Raw genomic sequence first — 21,009 nt, forward strand, 5'->3', positions numbered from 1 at the left:
TGCTTTCAGGACCTATGTCTTGGAAATATTAAAGTTGACTCAGCTTAATCCATGCGTCTTAAATCCCATGATGTTACTGGACACTGCTATCTCCTTTTTACTGAAGATGATCGAGCAGCTTCTATTTCTGCTAAGGCCACTTTCCCACCTAACACTAATGTCACAATTACAAAGGATATATTCATGCTGCTACACATGTTCAAAAGCTTTTGATAGGAAAGGAAAAAATTGAAAATGCAGGTCTTCTGTTCATTCTGCTATGGTTTTAAAACAAGTCTGTCCAAATTGTTTTATTTTGCGTAACAAGTTTATTTTTAAAAGGCATATAGACAGTAAACAAAGTAAACATCCCATCGAGATCTGAACTTCAGCCAAGTGTTATCTGTCCTAGAATTGCTCCATTAAGTTCCAGTCTCTAGACGTCTTAAATTCAATAATCGTCATCTTCATCAGAGTCCATTACTTTTCTTCTGCTGAACTGGGGGGAAAATTAAATGAGTATCATAACATGTTTCACAAAGCATAACTCAGATTTTCTGAGAACACAAATTTCTACCTACTACAGGGAGACATTTCTGTCTGTCTTTAAAACAACTTAGTGTTTCAAAACAATAGAAGAGCCTTGAAAATTAGGCCCTCAGTATATGCAGCCTTTCTCCCCAAACTTCCCTGTGTTATAAAATGAAAATGTCCATGGGCTGAAACGTGTTTGATACAGTACATGCAGATGCAATGCTTATTTAAAATATCAATCTTTCTTTTGCCGTGTGCATTTGGGGAAACTTACTTTAACTGTTGTTTTCTTTTCTGTTTGTTGGCTTACTTTTTCGAGGATTTCTATTAAACCTTGTTCTGATACCTAGGATAACCATAGAGAAAAACAGTATTTTTTTAAAACAAAGAATTGACCTCAGCAGACTGAATGGTTTTAGTCCTTCTGGGGTGCGGGGTAGAGGTCAAGAGGGAAGGAGAGTGGGACAGTGGGCTGAAGCCACTGGCTATAACTCTTGGTTTAAGTTCCACATAAAATCTGCTCTGCTAGTGTTCATTTGAGGGAGGAAAAGTATCCATCAGTTAGCTTCCTCGAAAAATACAAAATTAACAGGTACCTAAGAACACCTTCATCACCACTGGCAGACAATGACAACCACCTACACCACTGTGTTAAGTGTCAGGGACAGAGATACACCATCTCTGCCCCTGAAACCTTGAGAAGCTTAAAAGCAGGAGACGAGTCACTCAAAAAAGGTGAAGCAGTCGTTGTCTCTTCCACACACATTCTCAGTGTAAGGGGTTCAGGGCGGGCTGACCCCTGTAGGCTGTGGTGGCAGCAGAGAGGGCTTCCCAGTGCAGGTGGGGCTCATCTGGGTCTTGAAGCAAGGTCAGGGATGCAGAATATACCCATCATGGCATTACAGCAACGCACATAATAACCAGGAGTTTTAGCACCTCTTCATTTGCAAAACAAGCGTAACTTTACCCGTTTTAATTAGTATTACTGACAAACCTTGTTTCCAATGTAGAAGCAATTTAGGCTAGCTGCCCCTAATAGTCACTGGTTCCATAGCAATGTCAGAAAAGGAAAGAAGCAGAGGATTTTAGAAAAGACGATGAGTTATCTTTTAGGAAGGATGGTAGATACAACTATTCTCTCCTTTAAAAATTGCTTCAACAAGAATTCTGCAACCAGAAAGAGATAAAACTGACCTTCTGAAAATGTTTTGATAAAGTAGGTAACAACAGTTTAAAACTGCCTCAAGGCAGTCCAAGCTTACCTTCCCACTTAGTTGTCCATACCGTGCCATCTGTATAAGGTAATTCTCTACTGCTTTAGTTTTCTCAGGCTTTACAAGTGCTAAGTTACTTACTAAAAAGGAAAAAAAAAAAAAAAATCTACATACACACGTACACAAAGAAGTCAGAACTAAATGCACTTATATTATACCTTGAAACTAAGCACTGACATTTCCAAAGCCCTTCGGACTTATTCACGTCTTGAGACTAGCAAGGTAGATAAGGCAGATGCTATTGTTACTCCTCTTAAAAACGAGGAAAACTTGAGTTCAGCTGTGTCAATCTCAGTCAAGACCACACAGACGTCGTGGCAGAGCCAAGATTAAACTTGGGTCCTCAGATTCTAAGCTCCATGCTTAAAAAAATAAAAAAATGCACTATTGCCCTCTGAAAAGCAATTTATATATTACTACACATATATAATCATAGTGATTCATCTAAGCCTGCCTCTTCTAAGCTGGGCTTCAAGTTACAGTACAGAAGATACTGGTTCATTCTGATGGATCATTTAATATGTTTTTCTACATGGTTTTTATGAAAAATTTTATTATGAAAAAACATACACTAAAATGGAGAATACAGGCGTATCTCATTTTATTGAGCTTCACAGATACTGTGTTTTTCACAAATGAAGGTTTGTGGCAACCCAGCTTGGAGCACGTCTATTGGCATCGTTTTTCCAATAGCATTTGCTCACTTCATGTCTTTGTGTCACATTTTGGTAATTCTCACAATATTTTTGAACTATTATTATTCTTATATATGTTATGGTGATCTGTGATCAGTGATTTCTGATGTTATTGCAAAAAGATCATGACTTGCTGAAGGCTCAGAGGATGACGAACATGTTTTAGCAATAAGGTTTTTTTTTTTTGCAATAAGGTATTTTTAAATTAAGGTATGTACACTGTTTTTTTAGACATAAGGCTATTGCACACTTAATAGACTACAGTATAGTATAAACCTAACTTTTATATGCATTGGGAAACTAAAAAATTTGTGTGACTCGCTATACTGTGGTGCTCAGGAACCAAAGCTGCAATATCCCCCAGGGGCTGCCTGTAGAATAAACCAGAGCCCCCAGTCACCCGTGTCAACTACCAGCAACACTCTGTGACTGACTCGATTTAAGAGTTGTTTCCCATAAATTTTACCTAATACAGTCGTCCCTTCGTACCTGCAAGGACCCCCGAGGATGCCAAAATCCGAGGATGCTCAAGCCCTTATATGAAATGGTGTAGTACTATCAGCCCTCTGTATCTGTGGATTCTGACTCCACGGATACAGAGGGCCGACTGTATGCACTTGGAGATCATCTCACTGGTAGGAGAGAATGGAGCTGGTACTTCTAATAATGATTTAAGTACATTTCTTTAGGTTTATAAACTTAACATTTCTTACAAATAATCTGTATCTCACGTTTTAAGGTTAAACAAATATTTAATCTAGAGATAGCAACAATTTCATATGTATCTCCCCATTCAAATAACTCAAGCCAATTTTATGGAAATAAAGAAAACTGAAGATGCTTACATCGGGCCCGGGCTGACTGATCCAGAACTTGGGCTAAGATACTGTTCCTCATTTCTGCTTCCCTACAAGAAAAACAGGTCAAGCAAAATTAGAACTAAGCTGTCAGCATTCCTATTGAACATAGAAAAATGTAATGAATCCACTCTTACACTCAAAGGCCAGCATTATATTTTGTGAGTGTATATCTTGGTATTTTGAGGTTGAAAGGTAAAACTTCACATTTTCCTAATCAGAGTGGAGTTTCAGTTCAACCACGATTATAAACATTTATTAAGTACCTCGTGAGAGGTGCTAGAAATTTATAGTGAGATTTCAGGCAATTACAAGGACCAAGTGATTAATCCCTGTAATTTTCTTAGAGATAAAGAAGCTGCGGTCCACGGAGGAAATGTTAAGGAGACAGAGGTAACTGTGGCCAAGGTAGGACCAGATCCCATATTTCCAGACTGTCAGTTCTAGTTTTTGGGTTGGGAGGGGAGTTAAATTACAACTCTGCTTCTATCCTTACATCTTCCTACCTATCCAAGTAGGAACTATTTCAAGTTCACAGGATAGTGGTTTCACTTTTTTTAAGCAGAAATTGTTTTTCAAATGAAGCTCTTCAAGGAACTTAATACGTAACACAGACAAAAGCAGAGATTCTTCGGCTGAATTCGAAGGGGAGCTCGGGCTGGCTGTGCCTACTAATTGCCCCCATCTGAGGAGCTCTGGGGTTCACGGAACACAGACTGAAGCCCACTTCCATAGGCCATTTCCTTATCACTCCTGAGTACTGCAACCCTGCCACGAACTATTACTACATTTCACTAAATCTAAGAGGCCAGAGTAGAAAACACACCATAGTTTTCTGTATCTCCAAGAATGAAAAACACCCTAGATGAGGTGTCTAATAGGAGACCCTCACTCAAAGCTGGGGTATCATCACAGAGCAACATCCTCAATACACGGTAAACAAGAAATAAACCCGCTATGCAGAAAGGAACAGCAAGGAAGTGTGCGTGCAATGACCTTGGCCCTGAGTGGAGGAAGAAAAAAGTGTCTCTGAGAATTTGAACTTCAAGCTGTAGTCTTGCAGGTTTGCTGTTTGAATTCACAGCACCAGTGTGGAGAAAGCAGGAACCTCAAGCAGTGAATTTTTTTTTTTTCTTTTTTTGCGGTACGCGGGCCTCTCACTGTTGCGGCCTCTCCCGTTGCGGAGCACAGGCTCCAGACGCGCAGGCTCAGCGGCCATGGCTCACAGGCCCAGCCACTCCACGGCATGAGCGATCTTCCCGGACCGGGGCACGAACCCATGTCCCCTGCATCGGCAGGCGGACTCTCAACCACTGTGCCATCAGGGAAGCCCTCAAGCAGTGAATCTTAAGAGGTCTCAGGTTAGAAATGACCCACGTGATGGCAGAAGCAAAAGTAAATCCTCTTTGGAAGAATCCAGGACAAGAGCAATCAATTATTAGACACTTGAATGTCAGATATGTTAGAATGTGAAAAAAAATGCACATCTTATAATCAGTGAAATTCACGCAGTAGTTTTATTTTCTTCTTAGCACTATCCCAGGTGCTTACCAGCTGTCCTCTCCCTCTAATGTAAGCTACGCAAGGGCAGGAAGCTTCTCCACCTTGCCTATCTCTGTAGACACAACAGTGCCTGACCGAGAGCAGGTGCTCAGTATTTGCTGGATGAATGAATGAGTTAAAAGGTAGCCCTGGGAGGTATGGGGCGGGGCATGGGGAGTTTAATAGGCATAGTTTCAGATTTGCAAGATGAAAAAGTTCTAGAGATCTGTGGCACAACAATGAGAATATAGTTCATATGACTGAATTATACTCTTAAAAAGAGTTAAGATGGTAAATTTTATCTTATGTGGGTTTTTTTTAATCAGTTATTAAAAAAAGGTAGCATGATGGGGTAACTAGGCATTCATTCAATAAACCTGCCAAGTGTGAGGTGCTCTGTGATATTCTGGGATAAAATAACATTGAGAATAGAATGATAGTTAGTACTATTGAGCACTTACTAAATGTGAAGCGCTGTACCCCTGCAATCCTCACCACACACCTGTGAGGTAGTCTTATGATTATGTTGGTTTTAAGGTAATCACAGTTTAGCAGAGAAACATCTATCAGTAATTGCAATACAAAGTAATAAGTAATGTGGGATTCCATACATGTTTACTTAACAAACATAATAACAGTGATGATGATTTCTGGAAAAATCACTATGCCAGGAAGATCTTTAAGAGTCACACACCTATTAAGGTGACTAAAATTAAAAAAAAAAAAATTGGGTGAAACCATCCTTCAAAAAGTTCAGAGTTCCCACAGACACAGAGAACAGACCAAGAGATCGGTGTTGGGAGGTGGGCCAAATGAGTGCAGATTATCAGAAAAGTATAAACTTCCAGTTATACGTAAGTCATGGGGATGAATGTCCAGCATGGTGACTACAGTTAATAATACTATATTGCATGTCTGAAAGTTGCCAACAGAGTAGATCTTAAAAGTTCTCATCACGAGAAAAAAAGTTTGCAAGTACGTGTGGTAATGGATGTTAACTAGACCTACTGTGGGGATCATTTCACAATATGTACAAATCTGGAATAATTATGCTGTACACCTGAAACTTACGTTGTATGTCAAGTACTCCCTAATTTAAAAAAAAAGAGCCACTACATTAAAAACAAAAAACAGTTCAGAGTTCCAGCCCGTACCTTTGCTTCGCTTCCTGTTGTGCTACATCGCCAGGGTCCTGAAAAAACAATTTTATCTTTTAGTAATTTCACAGAGGAAAAAAACAGGAACTCCTATTTTCTTTCTGATACCTAACAGGCTCCTGCAGTGGGAGAGACGGCTTACCAAATAATTCAAAGCCGGGCCTCACAAAAGTCAAACTGAATAGTTTCCACTTACTACAACGTTTTGATAAGCTTCTAACACCACAATCTAAGAGAATGTTTTAGAATACAAACAACCATTAGGGAGAAGAGTCCTTGCTCTACGAAACCGTGTTTTACGTGGTAAGAATAATTTCTGTAAAAGAAAATGTGCTTCGGTATTGGGGACGCTGAAGATTCAAACAGCCCTTCCTTCCAGACCATCCCACTCCACCCCTAACACATTACTCCCCTCCTCTTTGCAGTAGAGCCCTTACTTGGGCGTTTTAGCTACGGGATTAGTTTAGTGCCTGGCCGTCCCCGGGACTGTCAACTCCATCAGGCGATGTTCCCCGCTGTACCCTCAGCACCTGGCACACAGCAGACCCTTGGGTCGGAACAATTAAATTCTAGTAAACATTCGGCAGGAATGCTAGTCGAAGCAAGCTAGATCCACGAGCTAAAGGCACCGAGAGACCCGAGAGGCTGAGAATTCTGTTTGGGACCAATGCCTGCCCAGACGAGAACCAGCCCCTGCCCAGGAGAGGCCCGCGCCCGACCCGCCCAGGGCAGCACATGGTCCGCTGGCCGCCCGAGACCCCGCGCAGCGGGGAGAGGGGCCGAGCCTGCTCAGAAGCGACCAGAAGGCCACCGGCGGCGGAGGCGGGGTCCTCGGCCGCGGGGAGAGCTGGGGCGTCGGCGCCTGGAGCCTCCGCCCGGGGTCGCGCCTTCCACCTCGGGTGACGGCGGCGCCCCTCAGGGGACGGGCCTGGCGGTGGGGTGGGCGCGCTCACCCCGTGCTTGGCCTGCAGCTCGGCCAACCTGTGCTTCCTCAGCGCCTCGAGCTCCTCCTCCGCCATGGTGCGGCAGTCCGGAGCCAGCAGCCGCGGCCACGCTCTAGCCCACTCGAGAGACCGCTAGCAGCCCCTCAGCGCGCGCGCCACCCTCCCCACTGCGCAGGCGCCCGCAGCTCCCAGGCATCACCAATCCAGCCCGGAGCCGCGCCGCGCGCCCCAGTCAGGGTGCGGGGAGAGGCCCGATTCCGCGATCGCTGGCCGCGGCTTGCGGGGAAGAACCGCTGCGCGGAGCCTTCCGGACTTCGGTTCCACCTCCCCGCTGCAAATCTGTGCTCTGCGCGCGCGGTCGCCAGCCGGGCAAAGATCTGGCTGCGTGTGGGAAAAGATAGTAACCTGGAAACAGGCCATCCTCAACAAGTATAATAATAGGTAAAATTTGTTGGTGGCCTGTAATGTGCTGGTCTCCTGTTGTCTTCATTTACAGATGAGGATCCGGGCGCTTAGAAACGCTAAGCGGAGTGATGGAAATGTTCTAAAACTGGGTGGTGGTGATAGTTGCACAATTTTAAAATTTGTTCAGAAATATTACATTGTACCCTTAAAGTGGGTTGGGGGTGGGGCTGGAGCAAATAGAGACTCTCTGGTCATCCTGCCGTTACGAAGCCAAGTTAAAACAAATTTGGAGGCTGAGAGTCGGAAGCAGATGGGCCTTTCCTCAGAGGTTGGCTTGGGGGCTGTGGGATGTGGTGTGAACTCCGGGACACTACACACACACACACACACACGCTGTCCTGGGGTGAATTCCGGGACACTACACACACACACACACACACACACACACACACGCTGTCCTGGGGTGAATTCCGGGACACCACACACACACACACACACACACACGCTGTCCTGGGGTGAATTCCGGGACACTACACACACACACACACACACACACACACACACACGCTGTCCTGGGGTGAATTCCGGGACACCACACACACACACACACACACACGCTGTCCTGGGGTGAATTCCGGGACACCACACACACACACACACACACACACACACACACACACACGCTGTCCTAGGGTGAATTCCCTGGCGGTAAAAGCGCGCCTTTGGAGTGGGGACATTGGTGTGTGTTGGCCGGAATGTCAGCTCCCTAACCCTGTGTCATGCATGTGCTGACTTTTCAGTTGTGACAAAATATAAAATTTACCACTTTAACCATTTTAAGTTCACAGTTAAGTAGTTTTAAATGCGTTCACCTTGTGCAATCTCTAGGACACTTTTCATCTTGTAAAACTAAAACTGTGCCCTATTCCCCCTTCCCCCCAGCCCTTGAACCATTCTACTTTGTGTCTCTGAATTTGCCTGTTATAGGTACCTGTACAAGTGGAATCATACAACATTTGTCCTTTTGTGACTAGCCTACTTCACTTAGCATAATGTCTTCAAGATTCATCCGTGTGACACCGACCAGGGTTCTTGGCCTTCCCCAATCAATAGAAATTGATCAGAGGTGAGACAAGAAATTCAGGCAAGGCTTTATTGGGGCCCCTGTGCAGCAGGAGGGAGAGAGAACAAGTAACAGTTTCCCTTGTTCACTCCCTGGGGCTGATGAGCTTGTTCCTAATATGGGGTGAGGGTAGGGGTGTGTCCAGGGGTCGGGCCAGAGGGGAGGCTTAGGTGTTTTGCCCACCCCTTTGGTGGTGTTGACTGCAGGAGGCATGCGCAGCACCCTGCTTATGCTCCCGACACCCTGTTTTTGCACCCAGCTCTTCAGAAGTGGCAGTTGGGCTTTTTGGTCTCTTTGTACCTTGTCCAGAATTTGTCCCAAATGCACATGTGCACAGTTATTTTTAGTCCCTATAGCTTCTTTGTATTTTGTTGCTTGAGGAGAGGTTTGTCCAGGTGCAAGCACTGCAGCAAAGGGTCCCAGGTCCCAGCCTGTCTCACATACTGTTGCGTGTGTCAGAATTTCTTTCCTATTTAATAACATTTTTCTCTCATATATATATATAATATATAATATATATAACCACATTTTGTTTATCCATTCATCACTTGGGTTGTTTCCTCTTCTTTAAAAAAAATTAATTTATTTTTTTATTTATTTTTGGCTGCTTTGGGTCTTTATTGCTGCGCGCAGGCTTTCTCTAGTTGTGGGGTGCAGGGACTACTCTTCACTGCAGTGTGCGGGCTTCGCATTGCGGTGGCTTCTCTTGTCACAGAGCACAGGCTCTAGGCGCGCGGGCTTCAATAGTTGTGGCACACAGGCTCAGTAGTTGTGGCTCGCGGGGTCTAGAGCGCAGGCTCAGTAGTTGTGGCACACGGGCTTAGTTGCTCCACGGCATGTGGGATCTTCCCAGGCCAGGGCTCGAACCCGTGTCCCCTGCATTGGCGGGCAGTTTGTTAACCACTGCGCCACCAGGGCAGCCCCGGGTTGTTTTCTCTTTTTGGCTCTCCTGAATAATGCTGCTATGAATATTGATGTATAAATATCTCTTTCAATTCTTGGGTATAGAGAATCCATGTGTTTTGAATTTAACATTCTTAAACGTTAAGGATGCTTTTTCTCTAATATGTAAACAGGCAAGATTTTGCGGGCAGAGATGATAAAAATGGCAGTCTGGAGTCGACTTCTATTTCCGGGTGTCACGTTTTGAGACCCTTTGTGGACAGGCTGTATAATGGGCCATGTGATGGGTCATGTGACTTCCACTCACAGGGGAAGATGCAGCCCTACCTGGCTGATGATGCCTGAGTGGCACACACCCATGAAGAGGGAAGGAAACCAGATAAGCAGAGACGGGGCTTCTCACCTCATTCCTTAAATAAAAAATACATTCCCAATAGATTAACTATTTAAAGGTTTAAAAAATAAGTCACAAAACAAAGATAAATTCTTTATGTAGTTGTGTGACTATTTTAGGGCAGATATGAAAGGACTCTCTGTCAGACCATTTGGGTTTCTTCATCAGCCTGTTCAGGTTTTCTGTTTCTTCTCAAGATAATTTTAATTGCTAGAGAACCATTCATTTCATTCAGGGTTTCACATTTTAGAAACATCTGCCTATCACATCTGTATCTGTGGTCATATCCCTTTTAGGGATTGTTGACTTGATTGTTTATTTGGGCTATTGTTTCTTTGTGTTTCTTGATTATGCTTTCCAGCTATTTTAATATGTTGCTCTTTTTCTTTTTTCCCCAAGGACTGAAATTTATCAGTACTGATTACTTTCTTCTTTATCTATTTATTTCTACCTCCTTTTCATATTTCCACTGTTAATTTCTTTCTGGTTCCTTCAGATGAATATTTGTTTGTTTTTATTCTTTCTTGTTTAATAATGAAAATATTTAAGGAATGAATTTACTTGTGAGTACAAGTGTGTGTGTGTATAGTGTTTTCAATTGTCTTATTTTTTTCTCTTTCACAATGTCTTAAAACATTTTCCTATTTTGTAAAGGTAATAATAATTTCTTTAAACCCTGGTCAAAATAATATGGTTAAAAAAAGTCAGTTGTACGTGAGGAAAAGCAGCTATTCCTGGCCCACTCTTACCCAACCCAGTCTTAGTTCCCCGAAGGTAAAACTTGACCTCCAGCTTGCTCTATAGTTATTCCTTCATTTAGTCTTTTATTAACTATGTATTGAGTGCCTGCCTTCTATGTGCCTAAGCAACTGTTTTAGGTACCAGTGTATATAGAGTGAATAAAAACAGGGAAGCATCACTGCATTTCCCCCTACATAGTACTGGTGGAGTGGAGATATAGTATAAATATAGAAATAAAGGACAGAATATGTATATTAGTTGTGATAAGTCAGGTTCTACAGAGGAAAAAAAGTCAGGTAGTGGGTATAGAGAGCGGTGGATCAGGGAAGTGTTCACTGAGATGGTGACTTTTGAAAAAAGACCTGAAGGAGGAGAGACAGAGAGTCACAGAGACATCATATGGAAGAGAATTCCAGGCAGAAGGAACAGAAGGACCCTGAAGTAGGAGCCTGCCTGAAATGTTTAAGGAACTACAAGAGAGCCATTGAGGCTGGACTGTAAACTGCGTGTGTGAGGAGAAGGCAAATGCAGCATCAGGAAATGAGTTAAGAGGCTATTTATTTATTTTTAAAATTTTTGGCTGCGTTGGGTCTTTGTTGCTGCGCGCGGGCTTTCTCTAGTTGCGTCGAGTGGGGGCTACTCGTCGTTGCGGTGCGCAGGCTTCTCATTGTGGTGGCTTCTCTTGTTGAGGAGCACGGGCTCTAGGCACGCAGGCTTCAGTAGTTGTGGCATGTGGGCTCAGTAGTTGTGGCACACGGGTGGCTTATTTGCTCCGTGCCATGTGGGATCTTCCCAGACCAGGGCTTGAACTCGTGTCCCCTGCATTGGCAGGTGGATTCTAAACCGCTGTGCCACCAGGGAAGCCCCAAGAAGCTATGTATTTAAATAACATACCTATGCTATGATGTCTTCATTTATACAGTTTAGACATTTTCTAATCCCCTGATGGATAGGGATTTGACACACTCCACAACTCCTACTTTTCTTCCTTAGTTTCCTAATACACATATTACTATTTTCAGTTCCAAAGTTGTATATTGTTTAAGCAACACACTTACACCTTCTCTTTCTTATTCCATCAGGTATAGACAGTGTCTCTTGACTCCCAGCTTTAAAAGATGAAGATGCCAGCATCTCTAACCTTCCAGTAAGTTTGCATCCTTTTTTCTACATTCTCAGCTCCTATTATCTGTGCTACATCTTATTCATGTTCCAATCTGTAATCATAATTCGGTCTTTTTTTCCTTCCTTTTCATTGAGATATAATTGACCTACAGCCCTGTATAAGTTTAAGGTGACCAGCATAATGATTTGACTTAGATACATCGTGAAATGATTACCACAGTAAGTTTAGTGAACATCCATCATCTCCTATAGATACAAAAAAAAAAAAGAAAAAAAGAAAAAGGAAGAAAAGAAAAAAGATTTTTTCCTTGTGATGAGAACTCAGGATTTACTCTCTTAACGATTTACATACGTAACATAAAGCAAAGTATAATATAATTATATGAATCATGTTGTACATTACATCCCTAGGACTTCTTTACCTTATAACTGGCAGTCTAACTTCTGACCACCTTCATCCAATTCCTCCTCCCCTCAAACCCCCTTCCCCCTGCCTCTGGTAACCACAAATCTGATCTCTTTTTCTACGAGTTTGTTTGTTTGAAGTATAATTGACCCACAGCACTATGTTAGTGCCTGGTTCACAACATAGTGATTCAACATTTCTATACATTACAAAATGATCACCACGATAAGTCTAGTTACCGTCTGCCACCATACAAAGATATTACATTATTATGGACGATATGCCCTATGCAGTACATTTTGTCCTGTGACTCATTTATTTTGTAACTGGAAGTTTGTACCTCTTGAGCTCCCTCAACCCATTTCACTCCTCTCTCCACCCCAGCTCTCCTCTGGCAACCACTTGTTTGTTCTCTGTATCTGTGACTCTGTTTCGGTTTTATCTATAACTGCTTTTCAGTTCACTTGTTTTGTTTTAGATTCCACATATAAGTGAAATCATATGGTATTTGTCTTTCCCTGTCTGACTTATTTCGCGGAGCATAATACCCTCTAAGTCCATCCATGTTGTCGCAAATGGCAGGATTTCCTTCTTTTTTATGGCTGCACGATATTCTGTTGTATACATATGCCTCATTTTCTTTATCCATTCATCCATTGATGGACACTCAGGTTGTTTCCATGACCTGGCTCTTGTGTATAATGCTGCAATGAAATTGGGGTGCCTTGTTTTTCTTTATCAAAGAAAACTGAACATTTCCAAACTCTCCATCATATCATGTATTCTGACAGACTCTTCTTATCAGAAACCTGTCTTCCTCCTCTCTCTTTAATCTGGATAGGTTCCTCTCTAGGCCTGTTGCATTCCTGTCGTTCTGGATTTCCCTTTGTTGCTATTTTAGGTTGTATCCTGTTTTTTGGATTCCCTGTTTTCTTTCCTGGTTTAACCCCTCATCTTTTTTTTTTTTTTTTTTTTAACCCCTCATCTTTTTGAAGCACATCTTCAAGTAGTTTTCTAAGAAAAAGAGCTAGTAGGTAAAATTTCTATGTTCTTGCATGTCTGAATATTTAATCTTATAATCAATTTTTAATCTTTAATCAATTTATTTCAGCATCATATTTTCATTCTGTAAGAGCCCTTTCTTGTTCTCTGATTGTGCTGTTTACTTAGCATCTTGTTTTTGATTTTGAATGCAATAACTTCCTGAATATAGTTATGATTATAATTAGAAAAAAATTTTTAATTCTCTTCTATTTCCTGAATTAGTTCTCTTTCCTTTGAGGTTGTTTTTTTCCTGTTTGTGGTACTTTTTTAAGGCAGCCCTTAGCAAATGAATACAAATTTCTGTCTCTCTTTCTTTCCCTCCCTTCCCTCCTTCTTCCTCCCTCCCTCCCTCCCTTCCTTCTCTCCTTCCTTCTTCCTTCTTTCTCCTCCTCTTCCTCCTCCTCCCTTTTCTTCTTTGTTATTTAATGGAAGCACTCTCAGGTGTTTCACTTGGAGAGTTGATCTTTCGAGGCCCTGCATTCTGAACGAGGGGAGGAGCTAAGGACTGGACTGTTTAAGACAGAGCCTTTGGAGTAATCCCAGTGTTTTCGGCCTGGTCTCACTTGCATACTCTGTCTTATGCATCTCTGGAATTCTGTAGGGAAGATCAGCAACCTCCTCTGCGGTATGTCATCTGTCATTACTTCTGTATCAGCTTGACACAGTCTCACAATTTTTTAAAAAACTTTCTTCCACTGAGGGACAACTTCCTGTTCTCTTTGTCATTGTGGATTTATTCCCATTTTAGTCCTTTACTATCATTTTTGTAGGGTCTTAGGGGGAAGAAGAGAAAAATTGAGTGGCCAGCCCATCATTTTGAAAATAGCACTTATTTTCTTGTCTCCAACTTGCAGTTTTGATCTTTTTAGCTGAGAAGTTATTTAGGAGGCTTGTATCAGTCAGGATGGGCTAGGCTATGCTGTAGAACAAAACTCTCAAAATATTAATGGCTTAAAACGGCAAAAGTTTATTTCTTGCTCACCAAGGTTGGCTGGGGGCTCTGCTCCAGGTCTCCCCACTCTGAGACCCAGGCTAACAGAGAAGCTGCCATCTTGCTGTTACCAGTTGCCATGGCAGAGATAACCTAGTGAATCATGCACTGTCCCTTTAAGTTTCCACCCAGAAATGATACCCATCATTTCTCTTCATATTTCATTGGCCAAAGAAAATCATTTGACTATTCTTAACATCAAAGGGGGTGAAGAAGTACAGTCCTACCCTGTGCCTAGAAAATGGAAAGCTGGAAATGTCTGTTGAACAGTACAATAAACCACCAGAAGATTGTAAAATTTCAAGTGTTTGAATTCTAAAACCTTTTAACACTTGAATTAAAAAAAAATTGCACTGGAATCAGAGAATGTAGGGTCGTATAAAATTCCTGAGATTTTTTCATTGCATTATTTGTGACTGATTTTTTAAAATGCTTTATGGGATTGGGAAAGGTGTACCCTTTGTTGGTTGTAGACAAGTTTGACACATACACAACATGAAGCTATTTATATCTTCTATATACCTGTTAATTTTTTTATATACCAGATCTATCAAAGACTAAAGAATTATTTAAAGTTCTTATCATACTATTGTGTTTCTATAGATTTCTCCTTGTTTTTATAACAGTTTTGCACTCATATTTACCTTGTAAGAGTTCATAGTAGATATGCATTTTCTATTTTGTTTAAATAACCTTTGTCTCAATTAATAGGACTTTTATTTATTTATTTATTTATTTTAAAATTAATTAATTAATATATTTATTTTTGGCTGTGTTGGGTCTTCATTGCTGCTCACGGCTTTTTCTAGTTGTGGTGAGCGGGGGCTACTCTTCGTTGCAGTGCGTGAGCTTCTCATAGCAGTGGCTTCTCTTGTTGCAGAGCACCGGCTCGGCACGTGGGCTTCAGTAGTTGTGGCACTTGGGCTCAGTAGTTGTGGTGCACAGGCTTAGTGGCTCCACAGCATGTGGGATCTTCTCGGACCAGGGCTCGAACCCATGTTCCCTGCATTGGCAGGCAGATTCTTTTTTTTTTTTTTAAATATATATATATTTATTTATTTATTCGGTTGTGCTGAGTCTTAGTTGCAGCAGGTGGGCTCCTTAGTTGCAGCTTGCTGGCTCCTTAGTTGTGGCAATGTGAACTCTTAGTTGCGGTGTGCATGTGGGATCTAGTTCCCTGACCAGGGATCAAACCCAGGCCTCCTGCATTGGGAGCGTGGAGTCTTATCCACTGCGCCACCAGGGAAGTCCCTGGCAGGCAGATTCTTAACCACTGCGCCACCAGGGAAGTCCCCTAATGGGACTTTTAAATTCTCGTTCCATTGCCACATGTCTTCTGTACTCTCTTAGGATCTCAAAGTGCTTTTTATAATTAAAAATTTTTTTTTTAATTTTTAATTTTTTAAAAGTGATATTGAATTTGGTGATGATTTCCTGGATATGACACCAAAAGCATAGGCAACAAAAGTAAAAATAGATATATTGGACTTCATCAAAATTAAAACTTTCAGGACACTATCAACACAATGAAAAGGCAACCTACAGAATGAGAGAAAATATTTGCAAATGACATATCTGATAAGGGGTTGATGTCTAGAATATAGAGAACTCCTGCAATTCAACAATGAAACAAACAACCCAATTCAAAATGGGCAAAGGACTTGAATAGACATTTCTGCAAAGAAGATATACAAATGGCCAACAAGCACGAAAAGGTGCTCAACATCACTGATTACTAGGAAATGCAAATCAAAACCACAGTGACAGGGAACTATATCCAATATCTTATAATAACCTATAATGGAAAAGGATCTGAAAAAGTATGTGTATATATCATATATATATATTATATATATATATATATATCACTTTGCTGTACACCTGAAACTAATGCAACATTGTAAATCAACTGTACTTCAATTAAAAAAAACAAAACCACAGTGAGATACCACCTCACAACCATTAGGATGACTACTATCAAAAACACAGAAAATAGCAAGTGTTGAGGAGACTGTGGAAAAATTGGAACCTTCGTTCACTGTTGTTGGGAATGTAAAATGGTGTAGTTGCTATGGAAAGTAGTATGTTGGTTCCTCAAAAAATTAAACATAGAATTACCATATGATCTAGTAATACATTTTTGGGTATATACTCAAAGGAATTGAAATCAGGGTCTTGAAGAGATATTTGCACACCCATGTTCATAGCATCATTATTCACAATAGCCATAAGGTGGAAGCAACCCATTCACCCATTGATGAATGAATAGATAAACAAAATGTGGTATAGACATACAACGGAATATATTCAGCCTTGAAAAGGAAGGAAATTGGAACAGGTACTACAACATGGATGAACCTTGAAGTTGTTATGCTAAGTGAAATACGCCAGTTACAAAAAGGCATGTACTATATGATTTTACTTATATGAAGCACTTAGATGCTGTGGACTGAATTGTGTCCACCCTAAATTCATATGTTGACGCCCTAACTCCCAACGTGGCTGCATTTGGAGACAGGTTCTTTAAAGAGGGAATTATGGGTGGGGCCCAATATTGCTAGTGTCTTTATAAGAAGAGACCAGGGATACATGCACACAGAGAAAAGGCCATGTGAGGACACAGTGAGAAGATGGCCATCTCCAAGCCAAGGAGAGAGATCTGAGGAGAAACCAAACCTGTCAATACTTGATCTTGGACTTGTAGGCTTCAGGACTGTGAAAAAATAAATTTCTGTATTTTAAGCCACCCAGCCTGTGGTAATTTGTTATGGCAACCTTAGCAGATTAATATACCAGAGTAGTCAAATTCATAGAGACAGAAAGTAGGATGGCGGTTTCCAGGGTCTGGGAGGAGAAGGGACTGGAGAGTTATGTAATGGGTACAGGGTTCAAGTTTGGCAAGATAAATTCTGGAGATTGGTTGCGCGACAATGTGAATGTGCTTAACGGCTGAACTGGACGTTTAAAAATGGTTAAGATGGTAAATTTTATATTATGTATATTTTATCACAGTTAAAAATAAACATGTTTTAAATTGTGATAAAATATACATAATATAAAATTTACCTTCTACCATAGCCCTATTTTTCTCCTCTCCTTTATAGCAAAACTGAAAGAAGTAGTTTCTGTTTGCTCTCTCCACTTCCTCATGGCTCACTTTCTCTTGAACCGTTCCAATTAGGATTTTCTGAAGCTGCCTTGTTCAGGGTTACTGAGATAATTTCAATCCATCAGCAGCAATGTCGCTCTCTCGCTCCTCCTCGAGATACTTGCCCCGTGATCTCCTGGTTTTCCTCTTGCTTTTCCTTTGTAGGATAGGGCTCGCCCCTCCTCCTGACTTTATCTGCAAGTTACCCCAGGACTCTGCCCCAGGCTTTTTATACTCACCCCCTGGCAGTCTCATCCAGTGCCATCTATACACTGGTGAATTTCAGGTTCTGTCTCCAGCCCACCCTCCCTTGGAACCCAACGCAGAACATCCACCTGCCCACCCCACATCGTCACGAGGATGTCGACCAGGCATCTGAAATGCATCATGCCCCGAACAAATCCTGACTTCTCCTTCAGAACCTGTCTCCCTCCATTGTTTGCCATCTCAGTAAATAGCACCACCTTGCAACCAGACTGAAAAACAGGCACCCTCGTAACTGCGCACCAGAGATCTTGGAGTCACCTTGACCCCCCTCTTTCTGTCTCACCCCACATCCAACTCACCCGAGTATCCTGTTGTCTGTCTTCAAATCCTCTCTAGGGCCTGGCTCCTCCCCGCCTCCTCTTCTACCACCTGCCTTGGCCAGGCAAGCTCCTCTCATCTGGATGACTGCAGAGGCTTCTGAGTTAAATGAACAAATGAATAAATGCTCTGAGTGTTGAAATTAGCGATATGAAATATAAATGTGTATGCCCGAGGACGCCATCTGAAATGTAATTGAACGTTTTTCTCTGCAGGCTGCAGGTGAGAATAGGTGATCATATATCAGCATATGTAACCCAGAGATCTAGCAGTATGCCCGCACCCCTCTCACCCAGTAGCTAATGTATACCTGGTAAAAGACCGCTAGTATCACCAGGAAGTCTGCAGACACACAGACGTGCATCTCTGTTGACTAACTGAAAGTACAGTAGTATGGCCGTTAGAACTTTAAGAGAGAAATCAGAGAATCTGAGATACTGACCACGCGAATAACCAGCTTATCAGAGAATGAGCTGCTTTGCTTAGGATGGTTGATGGTTCTGAGAGGAGCAAGTGTGGTCCTAGTTTCAAAGAATATGGTGTATGACCCCCCCCACCCCACCCCCAAGCCATATCCTCTTCCCATACCTATCTTGGTAGCAGAAACAGCTGGAGTTTAATGGTCTATTTATTTATTTAGATTTGGCCAAAAGGGACACATGAAAGTTATGGCACTAAAATGTTTCTGCTCTTGGGGTGGATACTACACTAAAACATCCTGTTGCCGAGAAGAAGCAACTCTTGAAGTTGGACCGGTGGTGGGAGGCTGAGAGTGGGGTGTGACCAGGTGTCTTGAGATGAGTTGCTTACCGATAGGCAGAAGGTGTTAAACCTTCTGGGGTGATGCAGTCTCCTCGGTACCACATGAGTCAGGTGCTGGCCGTGCTAGGACGAGGCAGAACCCAGAGCAGTAGCAAAACTGTTGGGAGGGGTCTGAAACAGAACTGGAGGAGCTTCTGGCAGTGGCTGTGTGGAAGGTAAAGAGAGAGAGAAGAAGGAGAAGGGAAAGGAGAGGGAGGGAGGGGAGGGTCGCCACTCAGCGGGGAGGGCTGCCTCTCAGCATCACTTCTGTGACCTGTTTCAGGATGGACACAGGTGATGTGGACAGGTCATCGTTGTGTTTTCCATCACTTGCAGTAGGGGCACAGATAGCCCCAGTGTCACACAGAGGCAGAGCCTACAGAACAAGTCTGTCCCTGTGAATGTTCAGCCCCATCTTTCTCCTCCCAGGACAGGCCACCTGCTCTGCTCAGGTGCCCAGGGATCCCTTAGTGCATAGAGTCCTGATATGTCCTGCCAGCAGCAGAGGGAGCCCACACTCTACCGAAAGGGATTAAGTTTCTCATTAGAATACAAAGCAGGAAATACAATAACGGTGTTTTTTGCCACGCAGTATGTCCTTACAGATGAAGCTTTAATCTCCCTCATACATCTCCGTTGCTGTAAATTCCTGCTCTATTATGGTACCCTATGCCGTGATTCCCTGGGAGAAAGCCACAGTAAGCTTGGCGGCGAGCTTGGGCTTCTGAGCAGTTTGTGCCGCGTGTTGAATCACATATTATCTCACACTTTAAAGGTATGTCTCAATAAGCTCTTTTATATCAGTTTATTAGCCATGATCCTGCAGTTGATCAGTTATGTCATGGAAGGTCACCGCGGAGCTCACCGACAATTACGGGATGTAAGAGGCAGAAGGAGAAGTAGGCTTGAAACACAAGAGTGCAGTTCATCGGATGGTCTAGCAGCTGCCGATTCGCCTTCTCATCTGTTTCTAAGTAATAGATATTGATGCTTCTCTGCTCAGAGCAGACCTACCGCACATGCAGTTGCCCACAGTGCACAGAATGGCATTTTTTCAAAATCCTTTCCAGCTCACTGTTAAAGGCACAATGTCAGATGTCAGGACCCACAAGGGCTACTCTTGGAGCTAAGCCACACCATCATTTTTTCCTCACACTGTGCTCTTTCTGGGAAAAAGAAACATGTCCGCCTTTTGCCTCATTTCCCTCCCAAAGCAACTGACCAAGTTCTGAAACCACTCTTAGGAGGAAAAAAAACCCTCAGGTCCTGTATCCTTTATGATGACAGCTCTCATCTGTGCCTGGTGGGAAAGGGGGGCCAACAGGAAACATTTAGAAAACAGTTTTTCGCCTAAAACCCGTCATGGAGTCTTTGACTTCAGAAGCAGTTCCACTCAAGCTTCTGTGGCCACTTGCTGGGTTGGCAGCTTCTTTCTGAGGATGATCTCCAGGGTGAGGGTACCACCATGTTACCCTGACTAGGACCTCCTTCTAGCTGGAAAGCTGACAGGCACAAGGCCAGTCTAAGAGCTTCCCAGGCCCCAGAGGCTTCTTCTTTTGGATCCCCTACTACAAAAATGTCAAAAAAATGGAAATGCACCCCTATCCCACATCATGATAATGTATAAATAAATAATAAATGACAATATGGGGACTTCCCTGGTGGCCCAGTGGTTGAGAATCCGCCTTCCAATGCAGGGGACGTGGGTTTGATCCCTGGTCAGGGAACTAAGATCCCACATGCCAACTAAGCCCATGCACCACAACTAGAGAGAACCCTGTGAATGGCAATGAAGAGCCTATAGGCTGCAATGAAAGATCCCGTGTGCTGCAACTAAGACCTGATGCAGCCAAAAATAAATAAATAAATAAATTTTTAAAAAAAAAAAAAAAAAAAAAAAAAAAAATGACAATATGGGCATGGAAACTAGTTGATGTATTATGTCTCCTCAAGTGTATTAATCCTGACATTGCAGTGTTTTCTCTATAACTTTGTGCTGATACATTTTTTCCTCCTAGGCTGTGTACATGCCCTTGGGTCTTTGGAGCTCTCTGAGTTCTGAGCCCTGCTCCTTGAGGGGAGGGAGGGGGGCGGGGAGTGGAGAGGACTTGGTGCAGAGGATGGATGCTGAGTGGTTGGGGGCCAAGATGAAGTTTGGTCCTAGCCCTCACCTGCCTGGTCCAAAGAGAACCAACCTCAGAGGAAATTAAGAGGACCCTTACCTGTCCTTAAATAAAGCCAGAAGGTTTCTCACCTGTTTGTAAAAAAGGTGCAGAGAACGGGAATACCTTTTCTAGTAACATGCTCATTGATTCATTCATCCCCTCATTCAAAAAGCATTTTTTTGGAAACCCTACTAAG

At 42.6% G+C, this 21,009-nt stretch overlaps 1 protein-coding gene and 1 long non-coding RNA gene across 2 annotated transcripts; one reads left to right on the forward strand and one right to left on the reverse strand.

Moving 5' to 3' along the window:
• Positions 1-232: 232 nt before the first annotated feature.
• PDCD5 (programmed cell death 5) lies at positions 233-7,164 on the reverse strand. Its single transcript, XM_032614762.1, has 6 exons — positions 6,992-7,164; positions 6,036-6,073; positions 3,328-3,389; positions 1,776-1,867; positions 788-859; positions 233-478 (listed from the first exon to the last, which is right to left on the reverse strand). Exons 1-6 carry the CDS (start codon positions 7,055-7,057, stop codon positions 431-433), a joined length of 378 nt encoding a protein of 125 aa, XP_032470653.1. The 5' UTR covers positions 7,058-7,164; the 3' UTR covers positions 233-430.
• Positions 7,165-7,232: 68 nt separating this feature from the next.
• Positions 7,233-20,495, forward strand: LOC116744685. The gene is made up of 4 exons (XR_004347120.1): positions 7,233-7,423; positions 11,631-11,695; positions 17,866-18,069; positions 19,453-20,495. It is a non-coding gene; the product is annotated as an uncharacterized LOC116744685 (long non-coding RNA).
• The last annotated feature ends 514 nt before the right edge of the window (positions 20,496-21,009 follow it).

The sequence above is a fragment of the Phocoena sinus genome, chromosome 19 (genome assembly GCF_008692025.1).
Source record: "Phocoena sinus isolate mPhoSin1 chromosome 19, mPhoSin1.pri, whole genome shotgun sequence".
Classification (NCBI taxonomy): Eukaryota; Metazoa; Chordata; class Mammalia; order Artiodactyla; family Phocoenidae; genus Phocoena; species Phocoena sinus.

What these genes read in the sequence shown, in the direction of transcription:
- PDCD5 (XM_032614762.1), bottom strand. Translation starts at nt 7,057, where the DNA reads ATGGCGGAGGAGGAGCTCGAGGCGCTGAGGAAGCACAGGTTGGCCGAG. An exon ending in AGCTGCAGGCCAAGCACGGG is followed by an intron (nt 6,074 to 6,991) that starts GTGAGCGCGCCC and finishes TTGTTTTTTCAG; the next exon opens with GACCCTGGCGATGTAGCACA. An exon ending in TCAGTCAGCCCGGGCCCGAT is followed by an intron (nt 1,868 to 3,327) that starts GTAAGCATCTTC and finishes TTTCCTTTTTAG; the next exon opens with TAAGTAACTTAGCACTTGTA.